The sequence below is a fragment of the Petaurus breviceps genome, unplaced genomic scaffold (assembly GCF_028583685.1).
Source record: "Petaurus breviceps papuanus isolate PSGF00001 unplaced genomic scaffold, PetGlider_PUasm1.0 214, whole genome shotgun sequence".
NCBI lineage: Eukaryota > Metazoa > Chordata > Mammalia > Diprotodontia > Petauridae > Petaurus > Petaurus breviceps.
This window is the reverse complement of record NW_027185863.1, coordinates 8,186,603-8,204,982: the sequence shown is the minus strand read 5'-3', so window position 1 is coordinate 8,204,982 and position 18,380 is coordinate 8,186,603. Positions and strand designations below refer to the sequence as shown.

Below are 18,380 nucleotides of genomic sequence, written 5' to 3'. Positions count from 1 at the left end.
TATCAACTGTTCTTACTATACCACCTTAGTAAATATCCCTTTATAAATGCTACCTAAGGGTTGTCTGATTACACTGATTCTTAATTGATCATTTTTTAGGGAAGCCTGTATTTTTACTCATCTTCTTCTTTCTTTCTCTAAGTAAGGGGGGGTCCTCCCTCTGGCAAAGGCTAACACCTCTACCTTTGTTATTTGTCCCATACTTTTTTACTTCTGAATCTCAATCAATCCTTTCTTCTTTTTATTTAGTTACATCGTTACTATTTCTGTCTCCACTAATTCATTCTCTCTGTTTGTAACTTACTCATCTTAAAAAAACAAAACCCCAATCCCAAATTTCCACCTCACCTTCTTATCCTTTGTTCTCCCCTTTTCTCTTTTCCCCACTCCCCCTTTCTTCCTCTTCTTTTTCTCCTTCTTCACTGTTACTGTCATAACATTCTTCAATAAGTAGTTCACACCTGGACTTTACTGAGAGTCCAACCAATGTGCTTAGAGTCTTCTTGGCTTCTATGTTACAAGGGTATCCATATAACCATAGACTGCCCATCCCTCATTCTTGACATATGAGTGGCAAATCTCCTTTCCTCATCACAAATATCTTAGTTTGTATCTTTTATGCTAATTTTTGCACAGAATTCACCGTTAGAAACACACCACAGTCTCATTATACCCACTGCACAAAAATCATTTCTAGTCCCCTTTGGGTGATCTGCAACTTCGATTTCTGAGAGATTGTGGAAATCTGATTCACAATCTTAATGCGTCAATGGAAGAATAATGGGACTAAAAATAGGTTTATATTTTAGGGAAAGGCTTGGGATCCCTGAAAGTGCTGGGCAAATTCTTTCTTTAAAAAAAAGTCTATTTTTTTCTGATTCTTAACATGAAAAACACCCCTCCAAACATTTCTGTACATAAATAACAAAAAAGAGGATTATTTATTAAATTGTGAATCTCTAATATATAAATCTTTCAAAAGTAAATAATAAATTCAATAACTTTGAAGGTGTCCAGCTTAGCTATGTCTCTCACTAAATTTCTTTTTGTAAGCTTCCTATGCATTATTATGATTTTTTTGGAAATTTCTTAAATTCAACCTAGAGCCCTTCCCTCTCCTTCCTATTCAAGTGCAAGTCTAGTTCTTTATTCATCTATAGTGTTTATATGATATATATGTATAGGCGGTTATATGTATGTGTATATACTTATTATATAAACATATATGTATATTTTATATATACACACACATCTATCTATATGCCAATATGTGCGTGTATGCTCATACCCAATGCATATGGAAAGCAATGCTTTTCAATACAAATGAGTGAATGGTACAACAGAGTAGACCAGAAGGTAATGGCATCATGGGCTGTTTTGAGAAGTATAGTGACCAGAACTTGGGAAGCCATAGTCCTGCATACTGTGACATTTAAAAAGTCCAAGAGACATAGTTTCTGGGGAATTTAATTATTTTAGTGAAAAGGTTAGCATGTTTATTAATAAAAAAGAGGTTAGTGGCACTCTTGAATGTCAAAGACCCCTCGTGGCAGTGGGCTCACAGTTTATATGCCTTTGGAAGATCAGGAGTTCTTGAGGGTGGCTATCAACTCTGATTAATGAGAAAATGAATATTATAATGAGGGGCTCATTCTAATGAAGGTCTTGGGGTAAGTGACTTAGATGCCCAAGAACTGGTCAGAGACTTGTCAATTTCCGTATCACCTGTCTGACAAAAGACCGGTCTGAGTAAACACAATGAACAGGAATCCATTCATTAGCCTAGACTTAGAATTTCCTTTGCTGTTTTTTATTCGATCTTAAGCACATGTCATCCTATGATAGGCTGAAGGAATGAACAACTAGACTAGAAAGGCTTGAGGAATGAGAAGAGTATCAGAGCTGTCTTCAAGTACTCAAGGGGTTATAATGGGAAAAGTCGTAAGATGAATTATATTTGTCTCCAGAGGACAAAACAAGCAACACTGGGTAGAAGATGCAAAAAGATGAGTTTAAGCTTGATCTGTGGAAAATGTTTTGACAATTGAGACTGCCCCGGAGTAGAATGGGCTGCCTGGGGGACAAATAGGTCACTTTTCACTAGAAGTCTTTCAGCAGAGGCTGACTGATTACTTGTCTAAAATGTTTCAGAGGATATTCCCTCTTGGGCATAGGATAGATAGACTGTCTCTGAGGACTCTCCAGACTGAAATTCTGTGAATGAAGGAATACACTGTCCAGCAGAAACCATCAGGACCCCAGGGCAGGAAGGACACTCTGGTTCAGAACTCAACCTACAAGAAGAATCCCAAGTCCTGTCAGCACCTGACCCTTCCCTTGAGGTCTTTCATCCTACATCAGGCCCAGCCAAGCTTAATTTGTAAGGCCGCTTGGAGCAGGGCCTGAAGTGCAGTCTGTCAACAGTATGAATATACTCCCTATCACCACTTACATAGAAAAGAAATAATGGCATGCTCCCAGCCATTTCCATGATAAGAATGAAATGCGGTATGAGCAAGGTTTGTAGCCTATTTTCTTCTCCATGCCAAGGGGATATCTCTGTATGAATCTCCTATCCTCTGAGAACAAAATTACCACCCTTCTTTCTCCCAAGTTGCCCAGAAGTCCCATTAATCATGGCTTCTTTTCTCCTATACTTTTGAATGTGACTGTATCAAATTTCAGCCAAGTTCTGCACTACCAAAATATACAGTGCAGAAAAGTTTGGGTCTCAATGGAGAGAGAATGAAGCAGTGAGAACTCATTGTCTTTTTTTTTTCTAAGAAAGCTCAATAATTTCACAGGCCTGGAGGTTAGTGCCAAATACATAAGAAATATTCTCTTGTGCCATAACCAGATGTGCAGTTCTAAGTCAGGACTGGCCTGAAATGCATGCTAAAGTGTTGGAATTGTTTTATGTAAGGATCCCAGGGTTTAGAGCTGGAAGGGACCTCAGAAACTTTCTAGTCCAACCTCTTTATTTCATGGATGAGGAAACTGAGTCTCAGGGAGAAAAAATGACTTGGCCAAGGTCAGACAGATCCCAAGCATGAGAAATTAGATTCGAACTCAGGTCTTATGACTCCAGATTTTTCTGTCTTTCCACTGTACCCACAATAAGAGGTAGTGTTTGTCTCTCTCTTCCTCCCAGTTGTTAGTAAAGTCCTTTCAGTTGTATTGAAGAAGATAAAGATCTTTTACTACCTAGCTCACATCCTAACAATAATTACACTAACAATGCCGATAAGTTTCTGGTGTTTATGTGTAGGGAGCTGGATATACAGTTAGTCATAGATAAAAAATACCAATTGGTTATTACACTCAAACAAGAAGAATGTTCTGTACCTTCTTATAAATTAAGAAAAACCAACTTTGATCAGACTGAGAAATTCAGAAGAAAAAAACTATCAATGAAAGAGTGGGGTGCTTGTCCTTAAGACTAAAAGTTACTGTTTTAGTTGCAAGAATGTGAATTGCACACATCACTCACAGTAAATGGAGAAGGATCATCCATCATATTCTCTTGGGTGTTTAGACAATGCCTATTTTTGTAGCATCTGAATGCTCCCATAATCTCATCATAATTTCAATTGACCATGAAGGAGGAAAGCATAAGCTTCTCACTCTGTGTGTACATGGCACATTTCTAAACCACAGCTTGGGTGGGTATTGGGCCAGTTTTTGTCCCAGGCACTTTGGTCACTAAGGGACATCCCGGGGAACTTGCAAATTCAGCATATTCTGCCAGGGGTGGAGGATGCGAAGTTGTCAACTCTCTTGCTTTTCAAATGTGGGTTGTGATTTCCTTCCAAGACAAATTTAATCAAAAGGCACGGGGCTATGGCGTCTATTGGACTAAACCCTCGTTTCTGATGTATGAGAACTGTTAGCAGAGTGTAAACCCTGGGTGAAAGCAAAATATTTGTTAAGTGTCTAACAGGCTGAGAATGCTGAAAGCAGCCCTAGCCCTGGTTTTCATTAGTAACACACTTAGAAGAGCACAGACATTGAAATATCACTTCCAGTGTTGATTCCTGAGCTAGAATCTACAATGTATCAATCACAGACGGCAATGAGTCATATTTAAGCCAGCCCTCTCTGTTTCACTGAACCATGGCAATGCAATTTTCTGAAAGAAATGGAAATGTTTACAGAACTGTTAAACACCTCCTGCCATTTACAAGTCTGGTTTATTATGCTCCTTCTCACCAGCCCTAAAGGCCACTGAGATAAGCCATCTTCTGTCCAATGAGGCAAATAGGCTCCAGGGCCAGACGGTCAAGTAGGAAACTCAGAGTGTTCTCTAACATCTCTCCACTATCCTTGCTAATTTACAAGGTTTGGCTATATCTCATGCAAACTGCTATGAGATAGAAATGAACAGATTAAAAGCTAAACTGATTTTTCAACTGCAATCAGCCAAGCTACAGACAAACGGGTGTGGACAAAAAATTGGGCAGTAACTATTAAACTGAATGTCTGTGGGCTGTGTTGGCCTTACAGTGCCCAAGTTACCACCCCTAGTTTGGATTCATGGCCCTAGGCTTTAGCTTCTCAGGGGAGGGATAATGTAGCAGTGGCAAAAACCAAGGCTCCAGCATTCCTTCTCTACCATATATTTTTTCTCCTTTTTTTAAGAAAAAAAATATATTTACTATTAGTTTACAACATTCAATTCCACAAGTTTTTGAGTTCCAAATTTTCTCCTCCACCATCTCCCCCCTTTACTCCCATGGTGGCACGCAATCTGATATAGGTTCTACCTATATGTTCACATTAAACATTAGTCAAGTTGTAAAGAAGAATTATAACCAATGGCATGAATAACAAGGAAGAAGAACCAAAACAAAATGCAAAAGAGAGAACAAGCAGTTTCTATCTGCATTCAGACTCAGTAATTCTTTCTCTGGATGTGGATAGCATTTTCCATCATGAGTCCCTTGGAATTGTCTTAGAACCTTGCATTGCTGAGTCTATCAAAGTCAGTCTTCACAGATATAGAAACGATGTGTCTGTAACTGTGTACAATATTCTCCTAGTTCTGCTCTTCTCACTCAGCATCGGTTTGTATAAGCCTTTCCAGGTAAACATGAAGTCCATCTGCTCCTCGTTTCTTAGAGCACAATAGTATTCCATTGCATTCATATAGCACAACTTGTTCAGCCGTTCCCCAATTGATGGATGTCCCCTTGATTTCCAATAAATATTTTTGTACCTATGGGTCCTTTTCACACTTGTATGATCTCTTTGGGATGCAGCCCTACAAGTGGTATTGCTAGGTCATAGGGCATGCACATTTTTATAACCCTTTGGTCATAGTTGCATATTAATTAACTTAATTGTCCTCGTATATGCAAACAGCACAAGTGGCAAATGAAACATAAGACAAAAGATTGTTGTTTGTCTTATGTTCTCAAAGAGAACCAAGGACTTCAAGAGGGTGATGTCCTGGCTTGCAAATGAACTGAATTTAAGCGAGGCAGGGCTGTGCAAAGTTATCAGCCTCAGTCTCTCTTCCAGAGTCGTGAGAATCCAGTGGCAAGACAGAGGTCAAGACGACCGGCAATAGCCCTTACATCTGGAAAATCATAGGGATTGGTCTAGATGAGCTCTGAAGTCTCTTCCAGCTATAGAGTTATGATTTTATGCCTTGGAAGTAATAGTGCATCAAAGGAACCAGTATCATACAGTTCTAAGAGAACTCAGAGTCTTTTAGACTGATTGGATTAGAGTAATCTAATGCAAGCTTATCTTACAGATGGGGAAACTGAGACCCAGTTTCCAGCTTTAGAGCTGGAAGGGACCTCAGAGTTTATTTAATCTACTCTCTTCATTTGATAGATGAGGAAACTGAGGCCTAGATATGATGTGCCCCAGGTGAATAAAGACTCTTGGAAAAGATCCCATATGTACAACAATCTTTATAGAAGCTTTGCCACTGTGAAAAACTGAGGGGATGCCCATCAACTGGGGACTGACTGAACAAATATGGTATAAGAATGAAATGGAATACATTAACTGTGGTATAAAAATGATGAAGGGGATTGAAAAAAACTGGAAACTAAGGGTATGCCCCTCAATCAGGGAATGGATTAACAAATTGTGCTACATAAATGTAAGAGAATACCACTGTGTTGCAAGAAATTTTGAAGGTCATGGTTTCAGAGACACCTTTGAAGACACGCATGAACTGATTCAGAGTGAAGAGAGCAGAAGCAGAAGAATTTATGCAATAATAACATTTTAAAAGCAAACGACTTTGAAAGACTTAAGAACTCTAATCAAAGCAATGACCAGTCATGATTCCAGAACAATGATGAAACATACTACTCACCTCCTGAAAGGTGAAAGACTCAGGGTACAGACTGAAATATATATTTTTTTTACTTGGAAAATATTGGGATTTATTTTGCTTGGCTATGAATATTAGTTACAAGGGTTTTTGTTTTTCTGTCCCCTTTTCCCTCAGTGGGGAACAGGGTTGGTGAGGTGGGAGAGAGAAAAATAACTCTTGGTACATTAAAAAAAAAAAAGAGGCTAAGGTTCTTAGACTACTTTTAGGAGGCCACTGGGCTGTAGCATGAGAGATAAAATCCATTTTTGAGAGTTTCTTCAAATAGCATAAGATCCTAGCTCTGAAATGTTGATTCAAAGCAGGTATGTTCACAGTAGAAAGTGTGATGAGGGCAGATGAGGAAGAATTAAGCAATGCTTCATGAAGGAGGGAGCAAGAGAAATGGCATTGAAGGATGGGGAGGCTTTCAATAGATGAACAGATGAAGAGAGCATTCTGCACACAGTGTATTGCTGTGAAGGGATGTTGAGACATCTCTATAAACTTGGTAGAAAGTACATTCACATTTCTATACATAATCTCTGCGATTAACTTGTTACATTGCCCAAACTCAAACGGACAGTTATTCTTAGATACATTTCCCTTATCAAGTACGCAAGAGAAGTTTGTGGGTTATTATCAATCATCATTATCATAATTTTCAAAGAATAGGACTTTGATTCAACTGGGGAAAAAACCCAAAGACGTCAGAGTCCAGACCTACAAATCTACTATCTCCAAGATAATTCAGATCCAAACATGCTCTTTGCCCCTGAAATATCTAGATAATATGGGGCAAAATTAGTGTTTTTGGACTAAACCATCTGTACCAACTCACTATCATTTCAAACTCCCCATCTATGTGCCACCCCTTTACTTATTCACTTATCCCCCACACTATTAATAGGTATAATTTTTAAAAGTCTAGTGGAAATGTAGAAGAATGCAAATGTATTCTCCAGGGGATTTAGAGCTGTTAGATCTGAGTGCCATGAGCGGCACCCTGGAGTCATCAAGAGAAATGAAATATTTTCCCCTCCAGCCCCCTTTCTTAGCCATAAGCCTTCCCTTTTTTGAAAATAGCTTGCTTTTCTGAAGATAAAGATAAATTAAAAGAATCAGATTTTTGATATGCCAATGTAAAACAGGATCTACAAGAACACAAAATTGCCACAGTGGACCAGATTCATTCTTCTCTTTGATAGTAACATCAAAGGATTTATTTTTTGTTGAAATATACAGATTTTAGAGCACTGCTCTGAACACCAACTATACTCATGGATATCCAAATCCTGAATTAATTTAAATTCATCCTGAACTAGTATTTCAATTAAATTTGACAAACATTAATTACCAATTGTGTGAAAAGTACTGTACAAAGGCTCTGGGATCCTAAGATCATAGCTTTGGAGTTTAGACCTTAGAGGTCACTGAACCCCTCCATATTACAAGGGAGAAAACTAAGACCCATTGAGATCACACAACTTTCCAGTTACTCAAAGGGATGAGGGAGGCAAAAGTGGTATTCTGCTCCCTAGAAACACTGAGAGAGGTATATTTTCACAAGAGAATCTGCCTACCTTGTTTTGGGGGGTCTTTTTAGTTCTAGTTAGAGCTCTATATCTTTGAAGGATATTTGCTAAAAGATCTTCATTTTTATAAAAAAAAAATCCCAAGAGCTACTTGTCAGTTAGACAGATAGACAAGCCAGCTCCAGGCTGTGGATCCAAAAATTTAGGTTCTAATCTTAGCTCTGCCAGTGACTGCATTAAGGCTTGTAAGTCACTCTTCCTCAAGTTTTCTATCTGTAAAATAGGCCCAATTTTCTCCTCAGAAGAATAGCTAATGCAGGATTGGTTGTCCTCTCTAGATTCCCCCTATTAACACCTGGAAGAATCTGTCCACTTTATCCCAAACACCAACCAGTTTTCTTGGTTCCAGTCTCTGTGTTTCTAAGATGTACCTGAATCTCAGTTGAGAGCAGAAAGAAGCTATGAGACCACCTCTTCTTTGTTGTACAACATCTAATGCAGTATTAGTTTTTAATGCTGCCAACCTACATTTCTTAGATAGGTGAGACATTAGATGCACAAGACTCTCCCAGAGGACTGATTACCTTTTCGTTCTTTTTCTCCTCTGTTTTGCAGGCTGTATTGGTTGGGCTGGAAGTCATCAAGCTGCCAATGGGTCCACTGCCCATGTCTCCATTCAGGTTGGCTGCACTGACATTGGGAGGTGTGATGGCCGAGGCTGCTGATGTCAGAGGGATGACAGGCCTGGGGCACTGTGCTCCAGAGATGACCTGAATTGGTGATTGGTGGAGGTGCTGTGGAGATACAATGCTGTGTGGCCTGATCCCTGTAGCTGGCAGGCGGGATGGAGAGCTTTGGGTACGTAGAGGTGATACTGTTGCAGTGGGCCGGTCTTGAGACTGAGCAGAAGGGTGGGCAGCTGGACACAAATGGTGTTGGAGAGAACAGAAGAGATCAATAATTAGTTTGAAAATTACAACCCATTGCAATATTACTGTTTTTTTTTTTTAATCAGCGATTGAGTAAAAAAAAAGAAGCATTAATTAAGAACTCACTATATGCAAGGCACTGTGATAAGTACTGGGAATATAAATAGAAAAACCAGTCAGTCCCTGCTTCCAAGAATGGAACTACCATGAACTAGTTCTCTTCAGAGAACTGTATCACATTTTAACTCTATCATACAGATTGAGAAACCGAGACGCAAGAATACTGTTGCTCATCCCATAAAACATTTCTTTAGCAACATCTGCATAACTAATGAGATGCAGATTCATAGTCAAAGCATTTCTGGGGGTCACTGAACATTGGTCTGAACCTCAGTACCTAGACTGAGAAGAAAGAACAGAAGCATAACGAGCTAATTATTAGCCTTCCAATTTTTGCATCCTTCACCTTGGGAATTCACATTCTTTTGACTAGTCACATCAACTAACTAAGAAGTGCTTATAGAGATTCAGGTGCTAAGTACTACTGACTTTGTGTCAAAGAGTATCCCTTCCCTCTGTGAGCTTATGATCTTTTTGGGTGACAAGATTAATACACGAACTTGGAAAAAGGAAACTACAACATCATTAAGTGTTAAGTAAGGGAGATGGACGAAAACTGCTATAGAAGAAATAAGAGATAACTGTGATTTCCCTTTCTCCATGAATAGAGAGCAATCCCATTTCTGTTCCATTGTACAAGGAGAGACACACACTACTTATTTGTGCTGTGACAAAAATGTAGTTGATACTTAATAAATATTTGTTAAGTTGAATTGTAGAACTAATGAGAATTCGTGAACTTGGGTAGGAGACAGTGTGGTATAATGGAAAGAACTATGGGCTTAGAGTCAGTACACCTGGGTTCATTTCCTGACTTTGGCATGAAACAGTTCTGTGTGTTAGGGCAAGTTGGACCAGATTGGGGTTCTTAACTTTTTGTGCATCACAGAACCTCTTTTGTCAGTCTGCTGAAGTCTATGGACCCCTTTAAAGGATGCTTTTGAGTGCATAAAATACGATGTGTAGGTTGACAAAGCAGTTAGGTAGTACATTGGATAGAGCGCTGAGTCTGGAGTCAGGAAGATTCATTTTCCTGAGTTCAAATCCAGCCTCAGACACTTACTAGCTGTGTGACCCCGGGCAAGTCACTTAATCCTGTTTGCCTCAGTTTCCTCATCTGTAAATGAGTCGGAGAAGGAAATGGCAAACCACTCCAGTATTTTTGCCAAGAAAACCCCAAATGGGGTCACAAAGGTTGAATGGGACCTAAATGACTAAGCACCACCACCACCACCACAACAAAGGTAAAGAACAAAGGAAACTGATTATATTGAAATGCAGTTATCAACATATTGAGAAAACAAGTACAAAGACCTCAGGTTAAGAATCTCTGTATTAGACAGATGATCACCTAGGTTCCTTTGCACACTATCATTCTATCATTACTCCAGTTTCTCATCCTTAGCTGAGGCCTTGGTGTCTTGCTGACTCAGTTGTTGAGCATAAAAGATGCTGGCTGCATATGGAAAGTCATCTAGTCACCAAGAACACAGTCTTCTAGTCTAGGGTCAAGGATGACTGCAGGTCACTCAGAAGATGAGAGGGACCCCTTCTCCCAAGTTCCGTGGGTGAGGTAGTAAACAGGTAAAAAGACTGAATTTGGGGGAGTGTAATGTAATGTCAAGGAAAGGCAACTTCCCAAGGTTCAGAATACCAGCATAGGTGCTCTCCATTTTATTCAGTGACAAACCAAGAACAGAGAAGATTAAAACATGACATCATTCCAAATACAGCATTTACTAAGTGTGATTAAATAATCTCCAAGTACTACCCCACCCCAGGACCTTCCAATCATTCAATCAATTACAAAGTCTCTGTTCTAAATACTTCTCCACCCCTAGGCTATACCTTTATTTGGTCCACCACAAAGCCCCTCTTCTCAAATGGAGATTAGTTTCCAAACATAAGGTCAAAAGTTCCCCACCCCTGGATCACAATTGAATCTACCCCAGAGTTACATCAAGTTTAAACACAGCACTTGATACCCAAATGGAGGTCTTTTCTTCATCTTGACACAAGGCAAGTTCTCAGCAATCTTAGTTGCTGGGGAGACAAGGTTTAGCAAGGCCATAAGATACATTGCCAGTCCCTTCGTGAATTTATCCTCTGTCTGTAGAACAGTCCTAGAACCCCTGAACACATTAGCAAAGCCCTCTCCCAGGATTTCTGTAAACATACAACAAGAAAATCCTTCTTCAGGGCTTCTGAACCAACAGAAAGGCTCCCAGACCCCTGCAACAACAGCACTGTCCTTCACCAGTGGACAGTATTCACTCTGTCTGCAGGACAGTCTCCAGACCCCTGCAACAACAGCACTGTCCTTCACCAGTGGATAGTATTCACTCTCTGTCTGCAGGACAGTCTCAGGGCTTCTTAGTGAAGAGCCAGGTTCCAGGACTTCTTCAACAAAAGGACTGTCTTTCACCAGTGGACAAATCTGGCAAAACAACATCAAAACAGACAGACAAAGTACCAGCAAAACAGCCATGTCTCCTCAGTCCTTGGCAGCTCAGGGGGCAGGTCTCAAAAGTCCAGGGCAATTCAAAGTGGCCACCAGCAATTCTCTTAGTCTCTCTCTCTCCACGAGGTGCTGCTTCCAAAAAGATCTTCCGACTCTCTCTTGTGTCTCCAAATCTATGTCACCAGCTCCTCCCAGTTCAGGACTTTCTTTTCACATCAAAAAGTCTATCCCACAGGTGGGATTAACAAGCTCTGGGTTTTAACACAATCAATTTGAAAACCAAGCCAATACAGGGGAATCTTTAATTGCCATTACTATCACAGGGAGAGAGAAAGAAAATATATGAGCAGGAAACATTGTGGGGTTATGGTAGTTAGAGAGGGTAGATTGTCAGAGAGTCAAGTTCAATATTGGAAGTAGAGAGAAGATCTTCAGGCTGTGTGACCAATCTCTTATTGTTTATACAGACCTACAGGAGAATTGCTACTGTGGCCAAATCTTTCACTTATATTAACAAGTACTTATCAGGTACTAAGAAAAAAAAACTGATTTATAAATATAACTATATTTGTCTCCTATAAGCCAAATTAATCAAATATTTTATTGGATGGATATTATTTGAAGGTTAAGAAATACCAGTAGGAACTCAAAACAATTTTTTCCTCAATTGTGTAGAAAGAGACTTAAGTACCCTTTGAAGGGATTGGGCATCATAGTCTCTTTTAAAACACTGGTCTCTGGGGTGAAGATGGGTAAATATAAAGAAGAAAACTTTGGGGAACACCATTGCTAAAGTGTTCATACAAATAAAGTATGTTGAAGACTCTCAGCAAAGACATAAGATGATTCTTGAACAACACAAAAGGCATGATATAAGATTGGGGCTTATGAACCATCACCAAGAGGCCTAGGTTTAGGATTAACTTAGGTAATATTTAGCTGTTTCCCCTTTACCTCCTCATTTTGTCACCTTACCCCCACCCCTGGCCCCTGCCATACCCATCCTCAAACCTATTATTTAACCCTCTGTCCTGAATAAGGCTAAGAGCATTTGACACCACTTTCCAAGAGTCTCTCCCCTCCCCCAACAAAGGTAAACACTCAAAAGCTAAAATGAGTCATTTTAGGGGGAAAACATTATGAACAAACATCCATAAATTACTATCACTTGAAAAAGTTTTGAAAATCTAATAACCAGATAAATGCAAATTAAAACAAATTTGAGGTTATTATCTGATACCTCAGAACTCTGAGGTATCACTACAAGTAAAGATGGCAGAAGATGAGAAAATGAAATATTGGCAGGGCATTAGGAAACAAACACAATGATTCCCTGCAAGGGGGTACTACTGTGAAATGGTCTAGCCATTTGGGAAAGAAATAGAGAATTATCAGTAAAAGTTACGAAACTGTTTACATCCTTTGGCCAAGATGTGATCTTATCAGTAGAAATAACATTAAATAAGAGTCGTTAACATCTGCTTTGTTACTGCAACCTAAGGAAAATGGGCTTTTCCATCTGACTTGGAGTAAAAACATTCCATGTGTATTTTCTCCTATATTATAGCATGAGCTCCTTGAGAGAAGAGAATATCATATTTTTCTATTTGCATTCATTGCACTTAGCACAGTGCCTTCCATATATCAAGAGCTTAATATATGTTTTATCCATTCATTTATTTACAAGGAATGATTTTTTTCACTTGTTAACAATTCTATTTAAAATTTTGAGTTTCAAATTCTATTCCTCCCTCACTGAGACAGTAAGCAATCAGATATAGATTATACATGTAAAATTATGCAAAGCATTTCCATATTAGTCATTTTGTACAAGAAGACTCAAGAGAAAAAAATGAAAGAAAGTGAAAAACAGCAATCTTCAATCTGTATTCAACCAATATCAGTTCTTTCTCTGGAGGTGGATAGTATGCTTCATCATGAATCCTTAGGATTGTCTTGGATTATTGAACTGCTGAGAATGTCATTCACAACTCTTCATTGAACAATATTGCTGTTATTATGAACCATGCTCTCCTGGTTCTGTTCACTTCACTATGCATCAGTTCATAAAAGTCTTTCCAGGTTTTTCTGCTTAGCATTTCTTGTAGTGCAACAGTATTCCATTACAGTCATATACCACGGCTTGTTTAGCCATTCCCCAATTGATGGGAATCCCATTGATTTCCAATTCTTAGCCACCACAGAAAGAACTACCATAAATATTTTTATGCAAATAGGTTCTTTTCCCCTTTTTTGGATGTCTTTGGGATAAAAATCTGGCAGTGGTATTGCTGGATTAAAGGGGATGCAGCTTTGTAGCCCTTTGGGCTCAGTCCCAAACTCCACAGTTCACAACTCCACCAACAGTGCATTAAAGTCCTAGTTTTCCTACATGCCCTCCAACATCCAACATTTTCCTTTTTTGTCCTATTAGCCACTCTGATAGGTGTGAGGTGATTACATACAATAAAGAAACCTCAGTTTCTTTAATTTGCATTTCTCCAACCAATAGTGATTTAGAACATTTTTTCTTATGACCATAGGTAGCTTTGATTTCTTTGTCTGAAAACTTCCTGTTCATATCCTTTGACCATTTACCAATTGGGAAATGATTTGTATTTTCATAGATTTGATTCAGTTCTCTATATATTTGAGAAATGAGGCCATTAGCACAGATACTTGTGGCAATTTTCCCCCCAGTTTTCTGCTTTCCTTATAATTTTGGTTGCATTGGTTTTGTTCGTGCAAAACCTTTTTCATTTTATATAATCAGACTTATCTATTTTACATTTTGTAATGCTCTCTTTATTTTCTTTGGTTATAAATTCTTCCCTTATCCATAAATCTGACAGAAAAACTATTCCATGCTCTCTTAATTTGCTTATGCCCTTTATGTGTAAATAATATACTCATTTTGATTTCATCTTGGTATATGGTGTGAGATGTTGTCTATACCTAGTTTTTGCCAGACTGTTTTCCAGTTTTCCTAGAATTTTTTGACAATGAGTTTTTGTACCAAAAGCTTGGATATACTAGATTATTATGGTCATTAACTATAATGTAATTTGTACTGAATCTATTCTATTGATCTATCACTCTGTTTCTTAGCCAGTACCAGGTTGTTTTGATAATTACCACTTTAAAATACAGTCTGAAATCTAGTATAGCTAGACCATCTTCTTTCTCACTTTTTTTTTCATCGATTCTCTTGATATCCTTTGTTCTTCCAGATGAATTTTGTTATTTTTTCTAGCTCTATAAAATATTTTTTGATCTTTTGGTAATCAAATAGATAAATGAATAAAAAGAATTATGAATTCTATACTTATAAATTCCATATTATAGATTATACCATAATCATATTATATTATAAATTATAAATTCTATAAATCTGAATAAATAGATTAATTTAGGTAGAATTATAATTTTTATTATATTTGCTCAATCTACCCATGAGCAATTAATATTTTTCTATTGTTTAGATCTGACTTTATTTGTGTGAAAAGTGTTTTGTAGTTGTATTCATATTGTTACTGGGTTTGTCTTGGCAGGTAAACTCCCCAAGTATTTTATTTCATCTACAGTTATTTTAGATGGAATTTCTCTACCTCTTGCTGCTGGACTTTGTTGGTGATAGAAATGCTGGTTATTTATGTGGATTTATTTTGTATCCTGAAACTTTGCTAAAGTTGTCAATTGTTTCAAGTAGTTTTATAGCTCATTCTCTAGGACTTTCTAAGTATACCATCATATCATCTGCAAAGAGGGATAGTTTTGTTTCCTCATTGCCTATTCTAATTCCTTTAATTTCCTTTTCTTCTCTTATTGCTGTAGCTAACATTTCTAGTACAATATTAAATAATATAGGTGATAATGGGCATCCTTGTCTCACCCCTAAGTGTATGGGGAGGGCTTCTAGCTTATCCACATTACAGATAATGCTTGCTGATGGTTTTAGGTAAATATTGCTTGTCATTTTAAGGTAAGCTCCATTTATTCCAATGCTCTCTAGTGTTTTTAGTAGTAATGGGTGCTGTATTTTGTCAAAGACTTTTTCTGCTTCTTTTGAGATAATCAGATGATTTCTGTTAGTTCTGTTGCTTGATATGGTCAATTATGCTAATCATTTTCTTAATATTGAGCCAGCCCTGCATTCCTGGTATAGATCCCACCGGGCCACAGTGTATGATCCTTATGATATATTGCTGTAATCTCTTTGTCGGTATTTTATTTAAAATTTTGCATCAATATTCATTGGGGGAAATTGGTAATTTTCTTTCTGTTTTGGCTCACTGGTAGATTGCCCCAGGCTTGGAGCCTGACTGTATGCCCCCTGCTGTGAAACTGGCTCTTTGCTGCTGCTGCACTTGGATCTATCTCCTCTTCCACCTGAGTGAGATGGACCTTTCCTGCCATGTTGATATGCGGTTTCCCTGCTCCTAGATCAATTCTGAGGCAATTTTCTAGTTTTTTTGGAGGGGAATTTGAGGGGGGGGGCGATTTAGAGTGTTCCTTCCTCATTTTGTCATCTTGGCACAGGAAATCCTCAAAGAATGAATTTGAAGAAAATGAAAACAGTAACTGACACAGTTATAGCTATTTTAAGATTTGTAAAGTGCTTTATATTCACTATCTAACTTGAGTCTCTTAATAACCCTTTGAGGGTAGGTATAAGTATGGTTATTTCCACTTAGCAGATGAGAAAACTGAGGTTTAAAGAGATTAAATGACTTGGTCATGCTTTTACAGCTAGTTAATGTTGGTGGAGGGAATTATAGAATCATAGTATTCCAAATTCAGAGCAAGAAAGGAACTCATTTAGTTCAACCCTCTTACCTTACAGATGAGGAAACTGAAGTCCAGTTAGAAGTGACTTGCCTAAGGTCATACAGGAAGTAAGTGGCAGAGGAAAATAAGACCTCCAACTCCACTGTCTTATATTGCTATGCCTACTTGACTCTAAGTTCATCTTCCCATTACTTTGCATTGTCATAAACTTACAAAAGGAGAAAGCTGAATCAAAACAACTGGGTAGATACTGACTACATCTATACAAATGAAAATAATAAACAAAACAAAACCTGAGTTAAATCCACCATTGCTACCTTGCAAATGGACAATGAATTGTCAAATCACTCCAGTATCTTGGGTAAGAAAACCCCAAATTCAGTCATGAAGAGTTTGACACAATTGAAAACCGAACAAAAAACCTTGCTAAAGGTGAAACACACAATTCTCCTGTCTTTTAACAAATGGTGAATGACAAAAAATATAATTGTGTGTTCTATTGCTTGCAATCAAATTATACTGATTTTAAAATTATACTATTTGGGGAAATTATATATTGTTTATTTTGGCAAAACAAAATTTATTAATTGCTTTCTATTGAGTATTTCTATTGAGTTCCCTTTAAGGGACTCATGATGAGAGCAGGGTCCCTTTATCCTATGGTTTTTCATTTAAATTAAATTTTATGTTTATTTTTAGTTTACATAATTCATTTCCACAAGATTTTGAATTACAGATTTTCTCCCAGTCTTTCCCCTACCCAACACCCCAAAATAGTGATCCTACTGTATATCCCCTCCCCCAATCCGCCCCCTCTTTTTTCCCCCCCCTCCCCCCCCCCCCCGACTTTCCAGTAGGACAAGATAGATCTTTATACCCCAGTGCCTGTATATCTTATTTCCCAGTTGCATGTAAAAAAATAATACTACTAATATATATATTTTTAAACATTTGATTTTAAAACTTTGAACTCTAGATTCTTTCCATTCCTCCCTCATCACTCACCTTTACTGGGAAGATAATCATTTCAATATAGGTTGTACATGTATGCAAAACATTTCCATGGTAGATATATTGTGAAAGGCTGACTATATTTCCCTCCATCCTATTCCACCTCCCACTTGTTCTATTCTAGATTTTGACCCTGTCCCTTTTCAAAAGTGTGTGCTTCTAACTACCCTCCCCCCAAATCTACCTGCCCCTCCATCATCTCCCCCTCTCATCCCCTTTTCCCCTACTGTCTTGTAGAGCAAGATACCCTATTTAGTGTGTATGTCATTCCCTCCCTAAGCCAAATTTAATGAGAGTAAGGTTGACCCATTCCCTTTTGCCTTCCTGTTCTTTCCCTCCATTGTTACAGTTTCCCCTTGCCTCTTCTATGAGATAATTTACCCTATTATGTCTCTCCCCATCTCCTTTCATTATATTCTTCTCACCTCTCAATTTCACCCTAAAAGTATCATCCCTTCCTATTCAATTGATCATGTGCCCTCTATGTATACCTGTACACATATATACACACACTCACATATGTATTCATATGTACATATACACATATATAGACATATATATGTATGTATACATATATATACATTTATATTCCCTTCAACTATCCTCATATTGAGAAAAGTTTCATAAAGTACAATTATCATTTTTTTCATGTAGGAATGTAAATAGTTCAGCTTTGATAAATTCCTTATAATTTCTTTTCCCTGTTTACCTTCTCATGCTTCTTGTATCTGAATGTCAAATTTTCTATTCAGCTCTGGTTTTTTCATCAAGAATGCTTGAAAGTCCTCTATTTCATTGAATAACCATATTTTCCGCTGAAACATTATACTCAGTTTTGCTGAGCAGGTGATTCTTGGTTTTAATCCCAGCTCCTTTGACCTCTGGAATATCACATTCTAAGCCCTTCGATCCCCCAGTGTAGAAGCTGCCAGATCCTGTGTTATCCTGCTTGTGTTTCCACAATATTAAAATTGTTTTGAATATTTCCACAATATTCAGTATTCAAATTTTTTCCTCCTGGATGCTTATAATATTTTCTCTTTGATCTGGGAACTCTGGAACCTGGCTATAATATTCCTAGGAGTTTTCTTTTTGGGATCTTTTTCAAGAGGTGATAGGTAGATTTTTTCAACCTCTATTTTGCCTTCTGGTTCTAAGCATTAGGGCAATTTTCCTTGAGAATTTCTTGAAGGACGATTTTTAGG

The 18,380-nt window shown here is 37.9% G+C and overlaps 1 protein-coding gene across 3 annotated transcripts in view; it reads right to left on the bottom strand.

The window, feature by feature from the left end:
• SH3RF3 (SH3 domain containing ring finger 3) overlaps positions 1–18,380 on the bottom strand; it is a 615,516-nt gene that overhangs the window by 78,133 nt on the left and 519,003 nt on the right. For all 3 annotated transcript variants that reach the window (XM_069094041.1, XM_069094040.1, XM_069094042.1), the window contains one exon: positions 8,451–8,785. In XM_069094041.1, the coding sequence (XP_068950142.1) occupies positions 8,451–8,785 (335 nt within the window). The remainder of the gene's footprint in view (positions 1–8,450; positions 8,786–18,380) is intronic.